Source organism: Triticum aestivum, chromosome 2B (assembly GCF_018294505.1).
Source record: "Triticum aestivum cultivar Chinese Spring chromosome 2B, IWGSC CS RefSeq v2.1, whole genome shotgun sequence".
Taxonomy (NCBI): Eukaryota; Viridiplantae; Streptophyta; class Magnoliopsida; order Poales; family Poaceae; genus Triticum; species Triticum aestivum.
The window spans coordinates 786,593,883-786,620,324 of record NC_057798.1 but is presented as its reverse complement, the minus strand read 5'-3'; the positions used below and the strand labels follow the sequence as shown (position 1 = coordinate 786,620,324).

The 26,442-nt window shown below is 46.3% G+C and overlaps 2 protein-coding genes across 5 annotated transcripts; both read right to left on the bottom strand.

Moving 5' to 3' along the window:
* Positions 1-12,254: 12,254 nt before the first annotated feature.
* On the bottom strand, positions 12,255-16,566 carry LOC123042751 (mitogen-activated protein kinase kinase kinase 3). 4 transcript variants are annotated; one of them, XR_006418895.1, is made up of 11 exons: positions 16,397-16,566; positions 16,132-16,282; positions 15,836-16,050; positions 14,092-14,577; positions 13,903-13,990; positions 13,710-13,811; positions 13,278-13,438; positions 13,094-13,173; positions 12,952-13,011; positions 12,608-12,715; positions 12,255-12,524 (listed from the first exon to the last, which is right to left on the bottom strand). XR_006418895.1 is itself a non-coding variant. In XM_044465142.1 (11 exons), the coding sequence occupies exons 1-11, from the start codon at positions 16,483-16,485 to the stop codon at positions 12,333-12,335; spliced, it is 1,728 nt and encodes a 575-aa protein (XP_044321077.1). In that variant the 5' UTR covers positions 16,486-16,566; the 3' UTR covers positions 12,255-12,332. The 4 variants fall into 4 exon arrangements, 2 of the variants coding, with proteins under 2 accessions (XP_044321077.1, XP_044321078.1); XR_006418896.1 differs by having other exon boundaries at positions 13,749-13,811; XM_044465142.1 differs by having other exon boundaries at positions 13,098-13,173.
* A 1,974-nt stretch (positions 16,567-18,540) lies between these two features.
* LOC123042750 (isocitrate dehydrogenase [NAD] catalytic subunit 5, mitochondrial) lies at positions 18,541-20,296 on the bottom strand. The gene is made up of 2 exons (XM_044465141.1): positions 20,128-20,296; positions 18,541-19,832 (listed from the first exon to the last, which is right to left on the bottom strand). The coding sequence occupies exon 2, from the start codon at positions 19,805-19,807 to the stop codon at positions 18,719-18,721; it is 1,089 nt and encodes a 362-aa protein (XP_044321076.1). The 5' UTR covers positions 19,808-19,832; positions 20,128-20,296; the 3' UTR covers positions 18,541-18,718.
* Positions 20,297-26,442: the final 6,146 nt, after the last annotated feature.

The window sequence follows — 26,442 nt, the reverse complement described above, 5'->3', positions numbered from 1 at the left end:
CACATATGTGTTGGCTGGCTGGGAAGGATTAACATATTATGCTAACATTCTAAGTGACAGCATGAGTCATCCTAATGGCATCATTATCCTCGATGGCAAGTTCTACCTAGTAGATATTGGATATGCATGTCGTCTAGGTGTTCTTCCACCCTTTAGGAAAATCAGGTACCATTTGAACGAGTTCGCTGGTAGGAACTATCCTAGGACTCCACAGGAGTTGTCTAATCTCAAACACTCCATCCTTAGAGTTATGATCGAGAGGGCATTTGGTGCTCTGAATAATAGGTTTAAGATCCTGGATCAGAAGCCATTCCACACTTTCCCCTCCCCAGGTCAAGCTTGTTCTTGTTTGTTGTGCTCTGCATAACTGGATTCTGCAAATGGGGGGGGGGGGTTGTGATGAACTGGTGCCAGAGGATGAAGATGTGACACCTGACGATGTTGTCAGCTCCGGCCATGGTGTAGAGGCATTTGACAACGAAACCTAGAAGAACAAAGGATGAAGTGGACACAAGGAATGTGGAAAAACAAAGATAAGACAAGGATCTAAAGAAGAAGAAGAGCAAAAGAAACAACAAAAGAGAACAAGCAGCGGATGAGGAGGAGGAGGCAAGCAATAACTGGCACCTCTCCGCCGACCGGGTCCCGATCCCGCCGGTCCCGATGAGCGGCCGTGCGCGCCGCGAGGAGATCGAGCGCCGCCGCCACCTCCTGTTGGACGACCTATACTACGACGACAGGTACGCCCCGACTCCCGGCTCTGGAACACGTGGCTCCAGGACGAGCACGACGTGCGGCGCGCGTCATTCTTCGTCGGCAGCTCGTCGGAGCCGCCGCGGCCACGTCGAGAGTGCGTAGCGCGTGCTCCCCAGGTGTGTGGGCGTACACGGGTGCGCGGCCTCACGCCCACGCCTTTGCCTTCACCGTCTCCGTCTCCACCACCACCACCTCGCATGACAGCGGAGGAGGAGGCCCGGCTCATGCAGCGTGTCATGGAGGACTCGATGCTCACGCACGATGAGCGCCAATGGGAGGGCCTCGAGGAGATGATGGCCCTCTCTGCGGCCGGCGACGTCGCCATCCCCGAGCTGAAGATGGTGAAGGCGGAGGAGGTGATGGAGGAGGAGCCGGTGGCCACGTTCCACCTAGGCCTGGTGGGCCAGCACTGGAGCTGGTTGTGCACGGCTCCGGAGATGGCCGACGCCGTGGGGGGGCGTGAATTGGTGCCCCACACCGTCGCGGTCACCGGAGGCGGAGGCCTCGCGATGGGAGGAGGTGGTGCAGGCACCTCCGGCCTTCCAGCCCTCCACCGTGTACCACGCGCCACCGTCCCACCTCTGGACGCTGCCGGATTACGTCGACCTTGTCAGCGACGACGACGACAATGGCGGCCACTAAAGACGGCGACGACCACGGCATCGACGGGCACGGCAGGAGCGCGCGGGCGGCTTTTTTTTGTTTTTTATGTTAATTATGACAACCTGAACCGTGGAACTGGGCCGTTTTGTGGCCGTGATGGTTAATTTATGTTTTTGTATTTGTGTTTATTTACATTTTAGTTTTTCTGTTTTTTAATCACGTCCACCCTGGACATGATTTGGGGTCCGGCCGCGCGTTGGGTGCACCGAAAACCTAACGGACAGTAGCGGACATGGGCGAATCCATTGCCGCCCCAAAGGGACGAAATCCGGCCAAACCGGACGTCCGTTTGGGGTCGTACGCTGGAGTTGGCCTCACGTAGCCAACCTAGATGTGGCCAACCAGTGGCGGAGCTAGGTAAAAACTGCTGGGGGGCCCAAGGCTAAAACATGGGTGTTTGAGGGTATAAAATGCTAGAAAAAATCTCATCTAAGCCCTCCTCCAAAAAAATTGTTCACAGTTTGGTCCAAAGTTGAGGGGCCACTGCACCCCCCTGCTTGTACATAGCTCCGCCACTGCGGCCAACCAAATTATATGCACATGCTGATTTTTGGACTATTTTACAACAGTCAGGCTCATCACATGCAATGCAGGCAAAATCGCACCACGCAAACAAACAATCCCTATGCCTACAAACCTGACGTTCACTGGATATTCGAAGCTCCTTTCTTAGTCCAGTGCATCGTGTTTCTTTTTCTTTCTTTTTTAGATGCAGTGCATCGTGCTGGTGGAGGGTTTGGAGACGGTTCAAGCGGCCCGCTGGCTAACCGTGTGGATTAGGCAACGCATCGTTCGCGGCGTGCGTGTCTGGCGCCGTGCATGCCGGCACGACGGCGATCGATCGGGACGCGGATCGATGGGTGTGGAAGGCATTACGTGGAGGGCAGTTCACGCGTTGCCAAAAGCAGGCACGCACGCAGCTGCAGATGGGCCTCCATCGCTCGCTAGCTAGCTGGACATTGCTTTGCTTGCCTTGTCCCCGGAGGGAGATTACTCTGCGATCCACCCAACACTTTGGGTCGCCACCAGCACGTCCGTGTCCTCGGAGGGCTCCTAGCTAATAGCTATAGCTTGATCCACCGTGTTTTTCTGGAGAAAGTTGATCCGTTGCATCTGTACACATTACTTTTTTTGAGGGAACGTTGCGTGGCATTTGTATATGATCGTGGATCCGCCAGGCCAAGGCCATGCATGCATGTTACTAGCACGGAAACGGAGGAACTATCCAGGTTGCTGCCGGCCGTCATGCCACATACGATCTCCCGTCCAACGCCTTAAGCATTTTGCAACACCTGTCGTCTCACAACACACAATAATGTGACAAGGAACTAAACAACCACATGATCACATACTCCACTCCTACGTGCACGTTGATTCCATTGATCTCCATGGACGTACAGATGCGTGCGTGCATGCACCACAATAATTGAGCGCGCGCGTCGGGGGCACGTTGCCATCCGTCGACCCATCGGTGCTACTAGCTTTTCTTTCTTTCTTCCTTCTTCTAGCAGAGATTGCAGATGAGATTCGAGTCAAAGGCAGGCAGGCAGGCAGCTGGGACGCTTTCTCTGCCTCATGGATGGACGATCATGCGCTTCCTCGGCGCCAATGGGGCTCATGGATCTCGTCAGAGGGGATTAACAAAAGGATTAGCCCAGCTGGCAGCACACTTAACAAGTGCTATTAGGAGTACGACTCCTACTCTATCTACTTTGATCCTCCTACTAGTGGCTAGTGGCTAGTTGATCCGTAGCTTCTCCTTACTTAATTGTAATCCATGCCCACCAGCTACATGGAACGGAGGCAACATTAGAATACGGGGGCTACACGTTCTAGGGCTCACCTGCCTCTTGGGTCTTGGCTTAACATAATCGCTTTAGTTAATTAACACCTGTCGATCCTTCACGAGATGGCCTGGGATTAGATTCCAACCTAGATTGGTAGACCGTTACAGCTAGCAAGCTAACCATGAGGTTAATCGCCACTGGAGGGGGAGGAATCCAGTCCGAGAGGGATCGTATATCCATCGAACGTGCGCTCTATTCACTTGGCTGTTGACACAGATCACATGCACGCACCTATATATACTGATTATGTCTGTACATTCTAGAACTAGCACTGCTGGTTATATTAGTAGCTACAGCTTCTTGTTGATGCGATCAAGTTGCATGCGCGTGTTAGCGTCAGAGTTAAGCGCAAGACACCCAATGATTGATGGACTAGCTAGCTGACATGCATGCACGCATACCTGTACCTGTACCTGTATACGTCCGTTATCTGCGCCTTTTTCCTCACAAGTTATTGGTCGAATCTTTCTCTGCATGCTGCTCACGGCCTAGCTAAGTTCATCTGCACATGCATGCCACCACCATCAAATTAAGCCCATCGATCACTTGACAGTGCGCTAATGGCAGTTCGAAAAGAGAGAAAAAAGTTGTAGGTTGATCACTAGCTAGCTCTGGGAGCAGCTGTCCAAGATCTCCCAGCTGCTGTTGATGCTGCTGGACGGAGCTAACTGGCTCCTAGGGTATATATAATCGTGTAGGCCATCGGAGGCATGTGTCAGCCGGCCGGACCCCTACCGGCACCATTTCCACGCCGCGCGATTCGATTCGACAAGCCCTGGTCATTCACTGTACGGACGGACGGACGGCGCATGCTTGTCTTATTCTTTGACCTACGTTGGCTTGCCTACCTACGGCCGTGCTAACATAAGCCTTGCATGTATGTGGATCATGCCGTCCCTGTGGTGTCGATCGCGATCATGGCCGAGAGCGAGATCCATTCATCCAAGCACCAAGATGAATGGCCTGCTAATTCACCCAGCCGCGTCCCCGTCCCAGTGGCGTGTCTAGGATCATCGGTAGGCATGTAGAGATGTGTCTTCAGTGGATCTATCTTTGGTGAATTTGCTCGGATCTGATCGTAGTTCATCTATGTTCGTGTCTCTTCGGGATGTATCTTTCCGATCTACGCTACTCTTCTTCAGCGGCGGTTGTTGTTCTACGGTGCTGGTCCTATGGGGCCTTAGCATGACGATTTCTCGACAGTCTACTACAAGTAGTTTTGTCTGGCTCCGACGAGGGAGAGGTGATGACGGTGACGTGTCTTTGGCTCGTTTCAGTGCTTGTAGTCGGCGCTAGGTGGCTATGAATTTGGATTTAATTTTTAATATTTACGGTGTTCGTTGTACCATCATGATTAAAAATGAATAGATCGAAAGTTTTTTTTTAAAAAAAGCATGGCTGCTGTTCCATCTTACTGAAAGAGAAGCAGCTGCATGATTGATTGGCTGCTGCCTGCTGGTAACGCACGCACGCACGGCAACGCGGCCGACCAACCGCGTCCCTGAGTTAACTGACTCGTTTGGTGCTGGCTACCTGGAGCGGAGAGAAGGGCAGAGCATGAACGCACGCACGCGGGGAGCCCGGCCACCACGGCGCCGCCGTTGTACCAGGCCGGCCGGTCGGCAGACGCCCGTCCTTGTTGCTTCTAGAGCGTGCAGGCCTGCTGCTGCCTCGGCATGTACCTTGAACTGAACTGAAGAAGCTCCCGTCACACCGCCTGGCCGGCCGCTATCTTGAACGCAACCGGAGTGACGCGGCATTGCAGCTTTGCCGGGACGAGCGGAGAACACTTCGGCCGCGGGGGACAGAGCCGTCTCAAGCACACCCTGTAAAAAAGCCCCAACCCGTAAAATAATCGTCAAAATGCAGGTCGACGCGGAAAATCACGTCCCAACAGATCACGCAAATGCGGCGGGTCCGTAAAATTTTTTGAGGGGCGCGATAAAATCTCGGCCCCAACCAGCGAATACGCAGGTTTCCGCCTCGCCCCTACGGTGCCTCGTATCATAGGAAAGCGGCTCCTTCCGCTGCCGCCCGCCATTGGTTCCGCCCGTCCGCCGCCGGCGAATCCGGCCAGATCCGCTGGCGGAATCGCGGCGCGGGGCCGTCCCCTACCCTCCACCACCGATACGCTGCACCACCCCTGGATCCGGCGAGACGAGCCGCCCCTGGTCGCCGTCTCCACCGGGGATCGACCGCCCTCGAGCCGCCCCTAGTCACCGCCCAGGATTGCCTGCCACACGAGCCGCCGGTGAGTGTTTGCCTGTGCTTTGTGCCGAGCGCTATGCATAATTTGTTGACGCGCGCGTGCAATTTTTGTTCATGTAGATGGAATTGAGCTCGTGCGAGAAATTTTTGCTTGACGACTTGTCTGATTCGGACGACTCGGATGTTGAGACGCTGCTTGCAAACTATCGGCAACAAACGTTGGTGAGGGCCCTTGCCGTGAAGGAGCACGGAGACGAGAACCGAAAGAGGCAGCGAGGATCGACCGTCGGGTGTCTTTGCATTGCTCAAAATCGCCATCTCAGGAACAAGATGTTGATGCAAGACTACTTCGCGGAGAATCCAACATATCCACCGCACCTCTTCCGGAGAAGGTACCGAATGCGCCGATCTCTCTTTGTGAAAATTGTTCAAGCTTGCGAGGCAAATTATCGGTATTTTACTCAAAGAAGAAATGCCACGGGCTTGAAGGGATTTATTGCATATCAAAAAATCTCGGCAGCTATGCGGGTGCTTGCATATGGCGTTCCGACTGACTATGCCGATGAGTACCTTCGCATTGATGAAGATGCCACAATTGAGTCAGTGCGTAGGTTTTCCAAAGTGATCATCCGTGTCTTTGGTCCTGGATATCTTCGGGCACCCAACGAGAATGACACAAAAAATTTGATGACATCTAATGAGAGGAGAGGTTGGCCTGGCATGCTAGGTAGCATTGATTGTATGCATTGGACTTGGAAAAATTGGCCGAAGGCATGGCAGGGAAAGTATTGTGGCAAGTCTTGTGATGCAACAATTGAGCTAGAGGGCGTAGCATCCGATGATTTATGGATTTGACATTGCCTTTTTGGTATACCGAGCACTCTCAATGATATCAGTTTGTTGCAACGGTCTCATTTGTTTACTAGGCTTGCTAGTGGTGATGCTCCTCCTTGGATACTATCTTACCTTTTTGGTATACCGAGCACTATCAATGGGCATGAATACACAAAAGGATACTATCTTACAAATGGTATATACCCTCCTTGGTGCACATTTGTCAAGAGTATCAAAGAACCCAAAACTAGAAACAATGTGAATTCGCAAGGGTGTAAGAGGCAGCCCGAAAAGACATTGAAAGAGCATTCAGAGTTTTGCAATCTAGGTTTGCGATTGTGCGTGGTCCTGGTCGTTTTTGGGACAAGCGGACCTTGAAAAACATCATGACATGTTGTGTTATCCTTCACAATACGATTCTCGAAGATGAGAGAGGCATGAACTTGTAGTTCTTCTACGACAATGTGGGTAGCCATGTCAAACCAGCTAGGGACCCTAACCTCATTAAAGCTTTTCTTCAGACATACAAGGAGATTGAAAATGCAAACACCCACTTTTAGTTTGAGGAGGATCTCATGGAGCACCATTGGCAAAGGGCTGGGCAGTAACAAACTCATTTTTCTATTCATTTTTATTTAATTCATGTGTTATTTGTATTCGGGACAAGTTATATATTGCATTATTTAGTTTGCTTCGGTGATTTGAATAATTATTTGTAATGTGGATGATTGTTGTATTGTGTTGGCATTGATATTTTTTCTGAATAATTATTTTGTAGCGTGGATGATTGTTGTATTTTTATGGTGTGGTATTGATATTTGCGGACCGGCGGCAGCGGCGCAAGAGCAGACCCTGCAAAGCAACCCGTAAAAAAGTATATTCCGCGAATATCCTCTTATACGGGTCCGTTTTGCAGAGTCTGCCTCTGCGGCCGTCCACGCCGACCCACAAAGCCGTTCTTTCGTGAACTGCAAACGCGGTTTGTGGGTCGGCGTTACGTGGGGTTCCTCTAAGAGCAGGAGAAAACTTACACAGTATGTTTGAAATCGTGCCAAGTTTAGCCAGCGAGGCACGCAGCGCACCACGTAACAGCAGTCATGGTCATGGCGTCATGTCCATTGTCAAATTAGGCAACGCTGGTGATTCTCCAAAACGGCCATCGGTGGCACTGCGCGTACGTAGGAGTACGTGCCAGGCCGGCCCCTACCACCACCTTTGCATTTCCACGCCGCCGCGTGATTCGCTCCATACGACACCGCTTGTCCGTTTACTGTGCGGACTGCGGACGGCGCGCTCATGCTGCTTGTCTTATTTTTTTTTTTTAAATGAAGGACGACCTCCGGCCTCTGCATCTGGACGATGCATGCAGCCACTTTATTAATTATTCACACAAGACCTTACAAAGTCATACAAAAGTAAAACTAAAGCCACCGTTTAGGCAACATTTGTCGCTATTTCTATCCAGATGATCAAAGGATATGATAGTCTGGGCCTAATGCATAGACCTCGCAGCCAAACCTAACATCTAAGACCTGAGGTCTCAACCAGGACGTCTGCCGGGTATGGGGCACCCACAAGTCCGGCGCACTTCTCAACCTGGACGCCTGTCGGGTATGAGGCCGCCGCAGCCACCTGCCACCAATCCATCTTTAGTGCTATACTGCTGCATGTACCTCGCCCGGTCTAGCTGCCGTCGACGCCACCACGACGCCAGACAACGCCACCATCCTGCGCTCGTCTATCATCACACGCCCACCGGCGAGACCCCGCTGCTCCATGCCGCTGAGACCCGCCGTTGTCGACGTGTCAGATACCACGCCGGTCCTCCTCTTGTCCCCTCCGGCCAACACTTGCTCCAAAACGATGCCCCCAGGAGGGAGAACGACATCGAAACGTCACCATCGTCTGATCCGGTAGATCCAGATCTAGGGTTTCCCCCGGAACCTTCCGATCAGGTTGACGTGACCTGCAACGACGATGCCTCGAGAAGGAAACGACGTCCGAGACGCCGCCATCGTCCGCCATGACCGCAGTCAGACGCGATTTTCACCGGAAGCCACGGCGTCCCGATCTCGCGGTTGGCTGGAACGGAGCCCTCTGCCGAACCGGTGACGTCGCCGCCGATCCGGTCCCACCGCCGTGCGGCGCCCCTGATGGAGATCCCGATCGAGATCGAAGACGACCTCGACCCAAACCCCGCCACCAGCACCGCCGCACCGCGCCACCTCCTCCTAGCCCAGTCGCCGCCGGATCCAGCCGTCCCCGCCTCCGGGAGACCAGCCGGACGAGGCGCCCCTTGTCCCCGATCAGACGACCCGCGCCGCCGCCACGAGGACCAGAGGAAGGAGGGAATGCCCCGCCGCCGCCCGCGCCGCACGGGCTTCGCCCGGCGGGCGCACTCCGGCGGCGGCGAGGGGAAGGAGACGCTGACGAGGCGACGGCGGCGGCGGCCGATCGAGATCTCCCGAGGCGCGCGCGGGGGGCACGCCGCGGGAGCGGGAGCGCTTTTGTCCTGCCTGCGGATAATATACGCTTATATCCGCTGGACTTACCTTGCTAATCACGAGCGGACAAATTCGCTGTCTTGACACTTTTTTCTTAACTTAAGCACGATCTGATCCTATGTGCAAATTATTTTTGAATTTCACCTTTTTTCTGCCGTCATTGTCTTTAGCGGTATGGTAGCACATGGACTGTGGTGTTAGAGTCTTTTTTGCATAAAATCAAAATGACAGCGCAGGGAAGTCCTACCGTCAAAGGCCTTGGCGGTAGGATGTGTTACCCGACCGTCAAGGACAATGACAATAGAAAAAGAGTCAGATCCAAATCAATTTTGCGCATAGAGTCAGATCGTGCTAAACTAACTAAAAGGTGTCAAAACAATGAATTTGGCCACGGAGACCGTGCCTATAGCTTTGTGGTAGTCTCAATTTTTCTTCTTTTGAAAGTTTTTGTAGTCTCAATTGATCAATCTGTGGAGCTACTGAACTACTACGCCGCCGTAGCAGCAGCGAGTCGTACGTGGCCATGACCTGTTCACCCAAACAAGACCAAGCTTCCATGCATGATTGCTTGGGCACGGGCCGGCCGATGAAGCAAGCACGAGCAGGGCGGCGTGCGCGTCCACGCCCATCGACCAGCAGCGTACGATCAGCAGAGCCGCCGACTTTGCTCCCGTCCAGGCATAACTTTGCCCTTTGCTCTTTGCTAGCGTGTTGTGTGTGTGTGTGTTGGCTATGTGCATTCTGACTATACAAAGGCGGGGTTTTCAATGTGTGCTAATTATGTTTATATCCACTTGATGCTTTATTTCGAAACAATAAAATTCACCCATGGCAAAACAAACCAATCCAAATATTAGCGCCATGGGCATCCAGAACACGCACTCCTCGCTATCCGCAGGTCGCCTTCGTTTGGTGTAGCCTCTATTGCCCGGAACTTCAGATTTCACCCCGCTCGCTTCCAATGAGTTGTTACCGGGCCTCCCACATTATTGAAAAAATGTTTATACAATTTTCTACAAAAATCTTGTACTTCAAAAACAAAAAAAATCTATTGTAACATTAAAAATAGATGTAACATGTTAAAAATGTTAACGCATTTCAAATTAAGTTACTCATATTTTTGCGAGATGTTTATACAATGTAAAACACTGTTCTTGTAGTTTACAAAAAATGTGTTGTGTCATTAAAAATGATCGATGTGTATTTGAATAATTATTAACATGTATTTGAAAAGTGTATTACAACCATGTATTCGGAAAATTCTAAATCATATATTTCAAAAATGTTCAACGTGCTCCACAAGTATGTGAAAAATGTACAATGTGTATTGAAAAAAGTAGAAATGTTTTAAAAAACAAATAAATAACCCAACCAGAAAGAAATACATAAAAAAGAAAAAAAACTGAAAACTAAAAATAATGCCGAAAGAAAACTGGAGGAAAAGCCGAAGAAAACCGTGCGATGCTATGTTACATGTTAGGCGATGCATAACTTTGCTTGGGATGCTGTATTTCGCCCGTATTGATATGTATTACGTCTCGCCTACATGGCACATTATTGGCCCGGCTCCATACTGTAGCATTGTTTTGACTATTTTATATTTGTTTCTTCGGCTTTTTCTTTCGATTTTTCTTTTGCTTTGATTTTCTTGTTTCTTTCTCGGCTCTCATCGTTGTTTTTTTCATTTTCACTTTGTTCTACTTTTTTCTTCGGTTTACATAGTTTTTTATTTTTATTTTATCAGCACATGTCTACTTTTTTCACACACAATGCAAAATTTGTGTATACATCAGGAACAATTTTTTATACATATTACAATTTTTAAAATACATGATTAACTTATTTTATAATATATATTTTGATGTCCAAATTTTGTACACATCAGGATTGTTTTAATAAACGTTTAACTTTAAAAAATATGTGATTACATTTTTAATATATGTTTTAATGTTAACCTTTTTTTTCATACACACTGTACATTTTCTATATACATATGAACCATTATTTCAAATTACTTTTGTATGCTACTTTTTTCATATATATTGCACATTTTTGGTATACATAAGGAACTTTTGTTTTATACATGTTTACTATTTTTCAGATATATGTTTACTTTTTTGCAAATGCATGTTTTTAACTTTTATTTTCAAATACATGTTAAATATTTTTGGAATACACGTTGAAAATTTTATTTCAAATGCTATCAACATTTTTTTGAAGTTGCGATAATATTTTTAACCCTGCACATTTTTTTTCCAAACTTAAGTAATTGTTTGTGGATTATATGTATTTTAGTTTTTTTAGAACATAAACAAAAGAAGAAAGTGAGAGGAAAAAATGAAACAAAGTGAAGATATGCACAAACATGCTACTCGGCCGGCCCACTAGGGGCATTCCGCTACTGCACACAGGCCCTAAGCAAACAGTTTAAATACCTTTCATTGACACAGTTTCCAACCGTCACCTTACTAAGGTGTGCGATAGGAAGGGTCCATCGCACACGACCCACTTTATTCATCTGCGATAGTGCTCGAGAATGCATACATTCTGGCAAAAACAATCGTATGCGACGCGAGAACCTATCACACACACTATAGTCGCGACAGACGCATGGAATTGGTCATCCATTGCACATGTCTTATATGGGTTAAGCGTTTGTGTGCGATAGTGCTCGAGAATGCAGACGTTCTGGCAAAAACAATCGTATGCGGCGCGGGAACCTATCACACACACTATAGTCGCGACAGACGCATGGGATTGGTCGTCCATTGCACATGTCTTATATGAGTAATATTTTACAAATTGCTCACAGAAAGCAGACACAGAATCAACGCAAAACATTTGTGAAATATTACCTATGACACACAAATTTCACAAGGGAACTTTGTGCAATGTCTTGAGCATCGCACACATGTCTTCGATTGTTAATGTCTGCCATGTATGATACCATCGAATGCGGTCCACATACAATTTTCAGGTGAGATGTGGCGCTATTGCACACGATTTAAAACCTACTGTTGTTTAAAAAAGTGTGCTATTTTTAGTGCATCACCCACGGTTCTATTCTTATGTGTACTTTGGTTGTACATCACACACGGTTCCACCATGAGTAAAGTGTGCTATTTACGTGCTCTTAGTTTCTTGAACCGTGTGAGTTGTACATGGCAGACGGGAAGGGACATGTTCATCCGCACATTGGATGCGCTGCTGGAGAAATCATATGAACAGTCTCTGTTAGACAAGGGAAGAGATGTAATTTACCATATTTTTAGCAAAAGTAGTAAAAGAGAACATACATGGCAGACACCCTGCGAGTTGATATCTCACTGGCACTGCTACGTTTCTCATCCTGAGATTATTATCAACAACTCCACGCTTCTCTTTACCTGACATTTAATCACAGCGGTAAGAAATTATAGGACACCAAACTCAATCTCGAGGGTAACCAATATGAGAGATAATGTCATCTACCCATAGATGGCTATCATACAGAGTACAAGCAGATTCCTAATATAAACCACTATTTGACAGGAGCCTTGGTAACTGATGCTTGGTCTTTCACCCACGGATGTACGATTAATTGATCAGCAGTCGGACGCGCAGCAGGATCACGCTGCAAACAGAGTTTCAGAAAGCTTTTTGCTTCAGAAGAAAGATGATCTGGGATACCAGGTATGTCTTTGCTGTTTGCAATTTTGAATATTGCAGCCACCTGTGAAATTGATTACAAAAGGTAGCACACAATGATGAGAAGAATAACCATCATAGCCATGCAAAATCTCATAACAAACTCACCCCTTCGTACTGACTCCAAGGAGGCCTTGCACTTGCCATCTCAAGAATGGTGCAGCCAAGGCTCCAAATGTCCACTGAAAGGCTATATGCATTGGTATTCATGATAACCTGGGAAATAAATAGACATCACTTGATGTTCAACTAACAATGGAAAATACAGAGGAAAATTATACTCCCTCTGTTCCTAAATATTTGTCTTTTTAGAGATTTCAAATGGTTACCACATACGGATGTATATAGACATATTTTAGAGTGTAGACTCACTCATTTTGTTCCGTATGTAGTCACTTGTTGAAATCTCTAGAAAGACAAATATTTAGAAACGGAGGGAGTAGTAATCTTACCTCTGGAGCCATCCAGTAAGGGTTTCCTTTGAAGGATCTCATCGATGTGGCTGCTGATATCTGTATAAATAAAATCCACATTTAACAAAATGATGTCTGTATGAATAAAATAAATGTCAGATCATTGTGAGAGTATTAGTACTTACATGATTGGTCATACTGAAATCTGCGAGTTTGATGTCACCATTACAATTTACAAATACATTTGCTCCTTTGATATCCCTGTGAGAAACGCAAGTTTTCATCAATAAGAATTAATAATACATGATGTTTTCTCAAAAAGAAATGGCCATCCTATTCTATTTACTTTGATGACTGCCCAATACCTGTGCACTATATTCCGCCTATGCAAGTATGCAAGGCCAGAAAGGATCTGTGCAGTGTAATTCCGGAGGACTGCCTCTTCAAATGGACCATATTCTCTAAGCAACTTACGTATAGAGCCCCCAGAAACAAACTCAAGATAGAGCGAGAGTGTTTCACTAGACTGCATTGGAATATGAAACTTATTCAGGCAAAATGATAAAGTTGCAAATAAATGGGACTCTTCATAGTTTACACTATGATTGGAAATAAATATATTCTAATATATCTAACCATTGTAGCACCACCTAACTTTCAGATAACATATTGTAGTGACTGTGATTGCCTTGGTAATTTATGATACTGTCACATGTTCAAGACTAGATTGGTAATTTATGATATTGTCACATGTTCAAGACTAGATCATGGAAGATAGCCATTTCTTTTGTATTTACCAGTTCACTGCCATAGTAACCCATTTCTTTTGTATTTACCAGTTCACTGCCATAGTACCGCACAATATTTGGATGAGAAAGATGATTTAGGAGCATAATTTCCTGTTCATAAGGAGCATTGTTAGTACGAAAGAACTAACATTTGTTACATGACAATCATAATGACTAGTCGAATAAGCTCCAAAGATGATACCTGATTTAGCTGCCTCAGACACTCTTTTGACTTTGAATCGCCAGCAATAACCTTAATCTCTTTAATTGCACACAGTTGGCCACTTTCACTGCATTATATTTAGAGTGCAATTAAGTATACTGTACAAAGGAAAGGTTCAGTTGCTGAAGAACAGGAGAAGATAAAATGCTCTAGGATCAGACTGTGCACCTGTTCACTCCGAGGTATACTTGCCCAAATGTACCACTGCCTAATAACTTCCCCTTCTTCCACTGCGAATGGAGGAAACAGGAAGATGTGCAAGGGACGCCTGGAGGAAGAGGAAGAGGAAGAGGAAGTGGGTGTGGTGGGCTTATGCTCCGTGCATCATCCTGCCACGCAGTAGGGTATCCTGGGCGCCCAAGTGCTATTGAATGCACATGTGACCTTGGACAGTGTTTGCCTCTTGAACTAGGGGGAGAGTTCGGCAACCGTGTAGGGACCAAAATTTCTGTTGATTTTTGGCCACGGTAGGATGTCCTTTGATCACTTGGAAGATCCAAGATGTTAGGGTGAAATTCTTTTCTTGGAGAAACTGAGGGTTCACACAATCTGTTATTCTCCAAAGTCAGATTATTTACGAGAAAGCGCACTTCTTCTAGCGCAAGACTTTGTTTCTGGGAATCAATGGCTGGTGTTCTATTTGCATCTGATATCCTATTAAATTGAGCATGAAAATCAAGTCAGTTTAAACACACATATATGAGCCAATCACTTGATATCACTAGTTTTTTAAGCATTCTAGAGTTATCACATATCTTAACACCATAATTGGGATTGAAAGAATGTCGTTTTAGCAATATTCTTTTTTTGAAAGGAGAAAAGGTTGACAAGCATAGTCTCATATGCTTGTAGCACACGGCAATAAGTTGGGTCACAGAATTTCAGATTAATTTGCACAATAACAAATTTCAGATGATTGGCAAATAAAATAAGCTGTTGGAACTGCCTTGAAAAGTCGATACAAACACCAGTTATAAGAACAAAAAAAAAATCACCGTAAAGACACTGCTAGAAGCACGGAAAGCGGAGTTGTTACCGGCTGCCGAAATAGTTCTTATTTCCTTGATCACTTACCGGTTGCCAGCAGAGTTATTTGTGAGCACTACTGATATTGACTTCAAAAGAAGAGCACTAGTGATGTAGTGGTGACACGAGAGTGTCTCCTGGGCTGGGATTACTCGTCATGCCTTTTATTTCCTTGCAAACATGTGTTGCCTTTCATGAGTATAAGTTTGTTCTAAACCTTAAACTCGAAAAGCCAGTTGAAATTGAACTATGGACTCCTGGTACCTAGAAACATAACTTTGTATCTATTGTTCCTTTAATTTGCTTCCAAACCAGGATCACTGACATGGGCAAGGTTAACCATGGCGTTGTTAACTCATTTCGCAAAACCTCAAAGCCAATCTAGTAAAGAAAAACTCAAATCCAAACCCCCAGGAATCACCAACCACTTTTGTGCTTATGCCGAGCACTCCATACAACCGCACATTTCTGCCATGGTCGCTGCCCTGACCAACAGCAAAATATATTGGTTCTAAATGTCAAATGAGCGTGCACATATGAAAATGATTAATATGAGTTATATCCTCATAAAAAAAGCAGAAATTTGTATAAATAGACAAATATTATGAAAACGTGCGTGCGCACACCTCTAGTTACAAATGAAAGCATCAATGCTCCTTTGTTAAAAAAACACACATATATGTGTGCGCATGCACACTTATAATTTAGTACAAGAGCAGTGCTAGGTGTACGACGAATTTTTATACGATGTGTGTCCGATACTAGTAAACCACCCTGAGATGACCCCCCTACTTGAACCACAAACGTAGGATCCTAGTCTCTTACGCGGGTCGCATACATAAGGCTATATTCAAAGCAATTTCGCTAGTATAATTGTGTTAATTACCTTGTCCATCGGTGATCAGGGTTCAACTCTTCGATTACAGTTTCACTCTCGTTCAGTTCATTGATAATATCCAGTATACTGGGTCTTTTGAACCTATCACAATCCATGCAGCTCAGTGCTATTGTTATGCATATGTTCACTTGTTGGCAATATGCTTGTAGTAGTTCGGAATTATGCCATTTCTCCTGGAACCTTTTCCTCCAGTTTTCGTGTACCTATGGAATCAAGTATAAAGATAGGTTTGTGAAAAATAATCATTAATCTTTTAATAAAGCGAAAGAGATAGCGGTTTGTACTTGATCAAGAAAGTCTTGGTAATCCATCTCAGCACTTAAGGAATTGCCTCTAGGACCTGCAATTATCTTTGTCATTACAACACCTAAGCTGAATATGTCAAACTTCTCGGAGACGACCTGATGAGAATAGTATTCGGGCGGCACGTACCCACTGAAGATGGCAACACAAATACAACAGATATACAATGGTTAGTTTTTTTTAACAATACAGTGGTCACGTTGTAAGCACATTTTAATTTACTGGAAAAGAAATTCACTAACTTACATTGTTGCTGAAAGATTCTTTGAGATAACCATGGTTAGTCCTTTGCCAAAGAGTTTCGACGAACCAAAATCAGCAAGTTTCGGTACCATATTCTCATCTAGCAGTATGTTTTCAGGTTTTAGGTCCAAATGGTAAATTGGCTCCTTGAATTCTTCGTGGAGGTATTTTAATCCTTCGCAAGTTCCCTTGATAAATTTAGGTTCTGTTGTACCTTTGGACAAGCAGAGAGTAACGACTGGACTAGATTACGAGCCGCCCTACCACTTGTGCTACCGGACTATCCGGACATGGTGTCATGGCGGCTCGCGCCGACGGCGGAATATTCGGTGAGCACGACATACCATGCTCTGTGCCCGCCATATACCACCCCCTGGCTTTCTTCGCTGTGGAAAGCACTCATACCCTTAAAGATTTAGATTTTCATGTGGCAGTTATTATGGGATTGCCTCCTCTCGGAGACAGAGGTACTTAAGCGGACCGAGTGATGGCTTATGCCCCCTATTTTGGCTTATTTTTGCGGCAATGTTATGGACTCTTTGGACGACTCATAATAAGTTGGCGATTGAGAAGTTTTTTGTTTAGAAAGGCGTCCGACTCCTTCAAATTCCTTGCTTTTCTGCAGTTTTGGCACCCGCTCTCGAGGCAGCGTGATCACGACAAGCTCGACCACATGTTGGATGCGCTCCTGGCTTCATTGCGCCGATTATCTTCATCATAGTGCAGTTTGGCGGCTGCCACTAGGTGGCTTTTTTCTATTTCTCTTATGTTTTCTTGGGCTTGAATGTGTTGTGGCCCCAGCCGTGGTTCTTCTGGTAATGTTCGGATGTTGGTTGTATGGACCGTTGCTTTATTTATAAAGCGGGCGAAAGCCTATTTCGAGAATTTAGTGTCACTGATCCTGTTGCTGTGGTTTCACATCTATAGGTTGGAAGTTGGAACAAGTAAAAAAGTTCAGACGGAATTATTGAGAGAGAATCCTTCATTCACGATGACTTTGTTGTATTTGTTTGTTTTGTGGCGAATCTAATTTCTAAACATGTATTTCTGTTTGTATGCCAGTTCTAAACCTCTAATAGATAAATCACACGATTTTGCTTCCAAATTGTGAGGTACAAAAAAACAAAAACTACTCTAAAGATGGACCTGAAAGACGGATGGAACGATCTGGCTCATGTGTACGTGAGGCAAGCATGGTGTCTAGGTGTGTGTCGTCTCCATCCAGACGCGAGGCGGCTTCATCCACGCACGGGCGACAGATTCGTATGTACCGGGCATTAGTAGAATGTCTCGAGATACTGCCAAGATCTAAATGCATGAGCATATATAATCAGTTTTTGATTTTCCACTGCACTCACCCATGAAATTCAGTGTACAATGTCTCGTTAATTGCTCGCTATAGCACCCTAATAGCATATTTTAAGGGCCATGCTATTTTGTCATCGCACGCTATTTTTCTCATTGTCAATTAGTCCTTGAGTGATGGCCAACAAGCTTCATATCCCAAACTGGAGCAATAAATTGTACTCGTGCATCACATAAATTCAAGACCAAGTAGTAGAGTCCAGGCTACAAACTACAACCCACACGAATGATTAGTCCCGTCCTGAATCCTGATCTAGCTTCAGCTGTTCACTAACAATGCTCTCACAGAATCACAGACGGAATCCACACACACGGACATGCTGCAGGAGGTTTATCAAAGGTGCTGTCGATGATGCAGTCAGATGCGAATCATGTGATGCCGCCACCGTTGATGATGGGCGTTGTGTAGCACAGGACGAATTTTCGCTTCCCGGTTCCGTTGAGTACAGACTAGAGAGTAGATTATTATTGACGATTAACTTCAAAGTTCAGTTCTCAAAACATACGCCCGGCTAACGAGCTATTCTTTGCTTTGGAAATCTATTTAAGTGGATGCAAGACGAGACGAAGGACAGAATAGGGTTTGGTGATTTACTGGGAAAACGTAGGAGGGCATTAGAGAGAGCAGGCTTGATCTGACCGCAATGTTTGCCAGACAAGACAACAACACTCAAGAGAGGGGAACAGCAACAGAGGTAACAGAGACGGCTAGCTAGGTTTATTTTTACATATCGAAATCCAGTTCTTCAACAACTTGAACGAACAAACTATATGCGCTGATGCTGCCAATCAATGAATATTATGGACGACCTTGACTACAAAGTTGGTAAAACTTTTCCAAGAACAAAAATGCGACGATTATTCTTCGACGGTCTTAACTAAACCGTGTCAAATATGATAGCAAACAAAATTTGGAGAATAAATAAAAAAGAGAAAGAAAGAGAGGTGGTGCATGCTCAATCAGATATGGCCGCAAACTGCTTTAGTGTAGTCTGATGTCGACGACTTGCCACCAAGATCAGCGGTCCTGTACTTGCCGTCGGCGATGGTGCGGAGGATGGCATTGTGGATGCGGTCTGCCTGGTCGTTGAAACGCAGGTGGCGCAGCATCATGACAGCACTCAGCATAAGCGCAGTAGGGTTTGCGAGGTTCTTGCCGGAGATATCAGGCGCAGAGCCATGAACGGCCTCCGCCAGACAAATGCCACCTTCACCAATGTTGCAGCTGGGAGTCAGGCCCAGGCCTCCGATCAAACCGGCGGACAGATCGCTGATAATATCGCCGTACAGGTTCGGCATCACCAGCACATCGTACGTGCCAGGGTCCTTGACGAGCTCCATGCAGCAGTTGTCGATGACGACCTCCTCGTACTTGATCTCAGGGTACTTGGCAGCTACCTCGCGGCAGCACTGGAGGAAGAGCCCGTCCGTCTTCCTCATGATGTTGGCCTTGTGGATGGCGGAGACCCTCTCCCTGCCGTTGGCCTTGGCGTAGTGGAAGGCGTACTCCGCGACCCTCAGGCTCGCCTGGCGGGTGATGATCTTCAGGCTCTCCACGACGCCCTTCACGACCTGATGCTCGAGGCCGCTGTACTCCCCTTCAGTGTTTTCACGGATCGTTACCAGGTTCACATCATCATATCTGGTCTTGTAGCCCGGGAGGCTGTTGCAAGGTCTGACATTGGCGTAGAGCCCGAGCTCCTTCCTCAGCGTGAGATTCAGAGAGCGGTGGCCTTTTCCGATGGGCGTGGCCATGGGGCCTTTCAAGCCAACCTTGTTCCTGCGCACGGACTCCAGGCTTTCCCATGTCAAGAAGCTCTGTGTTCTGGGATCAACCTCCGTGCCAACGTAATGCTCTTCCCATTCAATTGGCACGCCTGCAACATTGATCACCTGCTTCACCGACTCGGCGATCTCCGGCCCGATGCCATCGCCGGGGAAGAGGGTTGCACGGATGGCCTCCGTGGACGTGGAGAAGGAGGACGCCCCAACACACCGGCCCGTCGTCCGCGGCAGAACGACCCCCTGAAGCAGCCTCCGCATTGCCATGCCTCCTCCTCTCCACGGAACGACTCTGAAACAAGCACACAGGCAAAAACAACAATCAAACGACCTAGCTAGACTCCAGATTTGTAGGCAGGCACGGGCGAATTTCCACATACTTGATCGAACTGGATAGAATAAACGCGCATCATGCATGCATCGATAATCACCGATCGATCTATCGATCGGCTAATAGGGCACGGAAGACCACGCCCGATGGTCCCCGATCGGAACCGCGATTTCTTTTTCGTTCCCTTTTTGCCATGGAAACAGTGAAATTGAGGAGGGAGGGCGGATCGATGGAAAAGCGACGGTGAGGAACGTACCGGAAGAAGGAGATTCGCGGCGAGTGTCGACGGCGGCAGAGGCGGATGGGATGACGATGAGAGGGAGGGAAGGGATGAGAGAGACGGCTAGGGTTATTTATGGATGGCTACAACAGATCAATCTTCTCGACTCATGTTTTTGTCGAAGTGCGTTTCATCGTGATCATGTTTTCTTAGGCAATCCAACGTGATCGTGTAAGCCTATCAAACTGGGCTTTTAAATCAAGATATACAGCCCACAAACAAAAATATGGCCCTAAACAAGTTAGGAAAATTACTAATTAACGAGGACTTTTTGCAAAGATCACTCCTCCCCACTAGCTAGGTTGTGACAAGGGTCGCCACTGGTCGCAACCTGTAAGGTTTCTTTTTTTACATCTGTTTATTCGAAACATTTTCTCTCTCGAACCGTTTTCGCTTTTGGATTCCTCGGGTAGAGATCCTCAAAACTAGATCTCATGTTAATAGATTTCGATGAATTTTTTTTTTCGAAAAAGCCAAACCGGGAGTATGTTTTTTCCCTTTCCGAGAGGCACAACCGCATAAGCAAATCGTGCCTTCCACAGAAGGAAAAAAATATTTTTCTTCTTTTAAAGAGGCACATCCATGCTTCTCGCGGAAGCAAATCCGTGCCTCCACGAGAAGTAATTATATGCCTCTCGCAAATGAAAAAAAATATTTTCCCCTTTTCGAGTGGCACGATCATGTCTCTCGTGGATGTAAATCCATTCTTGCACGAGAAGTAAATATGTGCCTCTCGCTGAAGACAAGAAAAAGAAAACACATTTTTCCCCTTTTCGAGAGACACAACCATGCCTCTCACCGAAGCAAGTCCGTGCCTGCACGAGAAGTAAGTTTGTGCCTCTAACAAAAGAAAGAAAACACGTTTTTTTTCCTTTTCGAGAGGCACCACAATGCCTCTCACGGAAGCAAATCCATGCCTCCACGAGAATTAAACATGTGCCTCTCACAGAAAAAACAATACTTTTTTTCTTTTTCCGAGAGGCACGACCATGCCTCTTTGCGGAAGTAAACCCATGCCTCCATGAGAAGTGATTCTGTGCTTTCTATAGAAAAAAGGTGATTTTTTCCCTTTCCGAGATGCACGGATGTGCCTCTCGCGGAAGCAAATCCATGCCTCCACGAAAGTAAAATTATGCCTGTCACGGAAGGGGAAAAGGGAAAACACGTTTTTTTTCATTTCGAGAGGCACAGTCATGCCTCTTGTGGAAGTAGATCCATGCCTCCACTAGAAGTAAATATGTGCCTCTCACGAAAGGATAAAAAAACACGTTTTTCCCTTTTCCCACACGCACGACCGTGCCTCTCACAGAAGCAAATCTGTGCCTCCATGAGAAGTTAATTTGTGCTTCCCACATAAGGAAAAATAAAACATATTTTTTCTCTTTCTGAGAAGCACGACCGTGCCTCTCACAGAAGCAAATCCGTGACTCCACTAAAAATAAATATGTGTCTCTTGCGGATGGAAAAATAAATAAAATGCGTTTTTCCCTTTTTGAGAGGCACTCGCGGAAGCAAATCCGTGCCTCCACGAGAACTAAATATATGCCTCCCACGGAAGGGGAAAATGTGTTTTTCACACAAAAAAGTGGAAAAATCTAAATCCTAAGAAAAAACCAGGGGAAAACCGAAAAGCTGAAAAAACAAAAATCATTTAAAAGTAGAAAATGTGTACAAAAAAATTAAAAATATATCTAGAAGGAGCGTCTAGAGCCCGAAACGTTGCGAAGGCTGAGAGCGTGCTTCCAGCCCACCCCAAATGACCTTTGTGGGGCTCCCAAAGCAGTACTCCTTAATTAGTTGCTCCTATAAATTGGACCAAGAGATACAACCCACAAACACACCCTAAGCAAAAGGGCAATGTTTCGCCTTCTCTACACGTTGCGCCCCTATGTCTTGCATTATGCAAGACAGTGTAAAAGTAAAACACACGATCACTACCAAAAATTATTAGGCATATGTGAGAGAAGCATGGTGGACCGCACCCCAACAATTTCTCTTGGTTGTTAGCCGAAATCAATTGCAACAATGCCCAATTTTTGTGGGACAATTCTCAAATTGATTGAACAAAATTAAGACCAGATCCAACTACTATTGGACATATGCCCCAATTAAACCCAGTACAATAACTGCATAGAGAATCACCAAGATCATATGTCATAATGGGGTTGCCTGTCAACATTAGTTGACTGTGTTTTTAAATTTTTCAATAATCATATCCGAGTTGGTTTGGTGATTGCATAGGTGCATCGCCAAGTGACTATTATAGTTGTATCATCAAAGTCTCCTCCAATATAGTTCATTATCGTCTCATCAAAATATTGGGACACCCTTGTACCTATCATCTTGGTGACTCTAGCATGCTTTGTCTTTGCTCTGGTGTGCTATTGCACAAATGAAAGGATCGATGTGGTTGACTAGAGGGGGGGGGAGGTGAATAGGCAACTACCTATTTTTAGCTTTTCTTAACAAATTAAGATTAACAACAAATAGATTGTCTAGATATGCAGCTAGGTGAGCAACCTATATGATGCTAGAACAACAACAACACAATCAAGCAAGGATACAACACAAGTAAAGCTTGCTCAAAGTAAAGGTAAGAAGTAACCACAAGTGGAGCCGGTGGAGACGAGGATGTGTTACCGAAGTTCCTTCCCTTCGAGAGGAAGTACGTCTCTGTTGGAGCGGTGTGGAGGCACAATGCTCCCCAAGAAGCCACTAGGGCCACCATATTCTCTTCACGCCCTCACACAATGCGCAATGCCGTGATTCCACTAGTGGTGCCCTTAAAGACGGCAATCAGACCTTTAAAAACAAGGTCGGTGCACTCTCCATAACTGAATTGGAGGCTCCCAGCAACAGCACGAAGCATCACCACAATGGAATATGGCTCCGAGGTGACCTCAACTGCCTAGGGTGATCAAACACCCAAGAGTAATAAGATCCGCAAGGGATTAGTGGGAGGAATCAAATTTCTCTTGGTGGAAGTGTAGATCTGGGCCTTCTGAACCAATCCCTACAGAATCAACAAGTTTGATTGGCTAGGGAGGGAGATCGGGTGGAAATGAGCTTGTGAGCAACAGTGGAGCTTGCGTGAGGAAGAGGTAAGTCAACTTGGGAAAGATGCCCCTTATATAGTGGGGAATGAAATCCAACTGTTATGCACCCATAGCCCATGCACAAGCGGTAGTAACGCTCGGGTGAGCGGTACTTCCGCTCGCACGAAAGTTCCAGCCACTGTGTTCAATTGAGCAGTTCAGGGAGGCGGTAGTGTCGCCGGAGTGGTACTACCGCTCCTGAAGGAAATATGCCCTAGAGGCAATAATAAAGTTATTATTTATTTCCTTATTTCATGATAAATGTTTATTATTCATGCTAGAATTGTATTAACCGGAAACATAATACATGTGTGAATACATAGACAAACGTAGTGTCACTAGTATGCCTCTACTTGACTAGCTCGTTTATCAAAGCTGGTTATGTTTCCTAGCCATGGACAAAAGAGTTGTCATTTGATTAACGGGGTCACATCATTAGGATAATGATGTGATTGACATGACCCATTCCGTTAGCCTAGCACTTGATTGTTTAGTATATTGCTATTGCTTTCTTCATGACTTATACAAAGTTCCTGCAACTATGAGATTGTGCAACTCCCGTTTACCGGATGAACACTTTGTGTGCTACCAAACGTCACAACATAACTGGGTGATTATAAAGGTGCTCTACAGGTGTTTCCGAAGGTACATGTTGGGTTGGCATAATTCGAGATTAGGTTTTGTCACTTCGATTGTCGGAGAGGTATCTCTGGGCCCTCTCGGTAATACTCATCACCTAAGCCTTGCAAGCATTGTAACTAATGAGTTAGTTATAAGATGATGTGTTACAGAACGAGTAAAGAGACTTGCCGGTAACGAGATTGAACTAGGTATTGGATACCGACGATCAAATCTCGGGCAAGTAACATACCGATGACAAAGGGAACAACGTATGTTGATATGCGGTTTGACCGATAAAGATCTTCGTAGAATATGTAGGAACCAATATGGGCATCCAGGTTCCGCTATTGGTTATTGACCGAGAATAGTTCTAGGTCATTTCTACATAGTTCTCGAACCCGTAGGGTCTGCATGCTTAACGTTACGATGACAGTTTTATTATGAGTTTACAAGTTTTGATGTACTGAAGTTTGTTCGGAGTCCCGGATGTGATCACAGACATGACGAGGAGTCTCGAAATGGTCGAGACATAAATATTGATATATTGGACGACTATATTCGGACACCGAAAGTGTTCCGGGTGATTTAGGAGAAAACCGGAGTGCCGGAGGGTTACCGGAACCCCCCCCCGGAGAGTTAATGGGCCACATGGGCCTTGGTGGGAAGAGAGAGGGGCGGCCAGGAAGGGCCGCGCGCTCCCTCTCTCTCTGGTCCGAATTGGACTAGGAGGGGGGGCGGCGCCCCCCTCTTTCCTTCCCCTCCTCTCCCCCTTCCTTCCCCTCCTAGTAGGAGTAGGAAAGGAGGAGTCCTACTCCTACTAGGAGGAGGACTCCTCCTCCTGGCGCGCCCAACAAGGGCCGGCCGGCCTCCCCCCTCCCTCCTTTATATACGGGGGCAGGGGGCACCCCATAGACACACAAGTTGATCTACGGATCGTTCCTTAGCCGTGTGCGGTGCCCCCCTCCATCATATTCCACCTCGGTCATATCGTCGCGGAGTTTAGGCGAAGCCCTGCGCCGGTAGAACATCATCATCGTCACCACGCCGTCGTGCTGACGGAACTCATCCCCGAAGCTTTGCTAGATCGGAGCCCGGGGATCGTCATCGAGCTGAACGTGTGCTGAACTCGGAGGTGCCGTACGTTCGGTGCTTAGATCGGTCGGATCGTGAAGACATACGACTACATCAACCGCATTGTCATAACGCTTCCACTTACGGTCTACGAGGGTACGTGGACGAACACTCTCCCCTCTCGTTGCTATGCATCACCATGATCTTGCGTGTGCGTAGGAATTTTTTTGAAATTACTACGTTCCCCAACAATGGTATCAGAGCCAGGTTTTATGCGTTGATGTTATATGCACGAGTAGAACACAAGTGAGTTGTGGGCGATACAAGTCATACTGCTTACCAGCATGTCATACTTTGGTTCGGCGGTATTGTGAGATGAAGCGGCCCGGACCGACATTACGCGTACGCTTACGCGAGACTGGTTTCACCGTTGCGAGCATTCGTGCTTAAAGGTGGCTGGCGGGTGTCTGTCTCTCTCACTTTAGCTGAATCGAGTGTGGCTACGCCCGGTCCTTGCGAAGGTTAAAACAGCACCAACTTGACAAACTATCGTTGTGGTTTTTATGCGTAGGTAAGAACGGTTCTTGCTAAAAGCCCGTAGCAGCCACGTAAAATTTGCAACAACAAAGTAGAGGACGTCTAACTTGTTTTTGTAGGGCATGTTGTGATGTGATATGGTCAAGACGTGATGCTATATTTTATTGTATGAGATGATCATGTTTTGTAACCGAAGTTATCAGCAACTGGCAGGAGCCATATGGTTGTCGCTTTATTGTATGAAATGCAAACGCCCTGTAATTGCTTTACTTTATCACTAAGCAGTAGCGATAGTCGTAGAAGCAATAGATGGCGTAACGACAACGATGCTACGATGGAGATCATGGTGTCGCGCCGGTGACGATGGTGATCACGACGGTGCTTCGAAGATGGAGATCACAAGCACAAGATGATGATGGCCATATCATATCACTTATATTGATTGCATGTGATGTTTATCCTTTATGCATCTTATCTTGCTTTGATTGACGGTAGCATTTTAAGATGATCTCTCACTAAAAATTATCAAGAAGTGTTCTCCCTGAGTATGCACCGTTGCCAAAGTTCGTCGTGCCCAGACACCACGTGATGATCGGGTGTGATAAGCTCTACGTCCATCTACAACGGGTGCAAGCCAGTTTTGCACACGCAGAATACTCATGTTAAACTTGACGAGCCTAGCATATGCAGATATGGCCTCGGAACACGGAGACCGAAAGGTCGAGCGTGAATCATATAGTAGATATGATCAACATATTGATGTTCACCGTTGAAACTACTCCATCTCACGTGATGATCGGACATGGTGTAGTTGATATGGATCATGTAATCACTTAGAGGATTAGAGGGATGTCTGTCTAAGTGGGAGTTCTTAAGTAATATGATTAATTGAACTTAAATTTATCATGAACTTAGTCCTGGTAGTATTTTGCAAATTATGTCGTAGATCAATAGCTTGCGTTGTTGC

Coding starts and splice junctions, on each gene's coding strand:
- LOC123042751 (XM_044465142.1), bottom strand. CDS start 16,485: ATGGTACCGAAACTTGCTGATTTTGGTTCGTCGAAACTCTTTGGCAAA. Junction 14,578..15,835: donor CCTGATCACCGATGGACAAG/GTAATTAACACA, acceptor TCAATTTAATAG/GATATCAGATGCAAATAGAA. Junction 12,525..12,607: donor CTTGGAGTCAGTACGAAGGG/GTGAGTTTGTTA, acceptor TCAATTTCACAG/GTGGCTGCAATATTCAAAAT.
- LOC123042750 (XM_044465141.1), bottom strand. CDS start 19,807: ATGGCAATGCGGAGGCTGCTTCAGGGGGTCGTTCTGCCGCGGACGACG.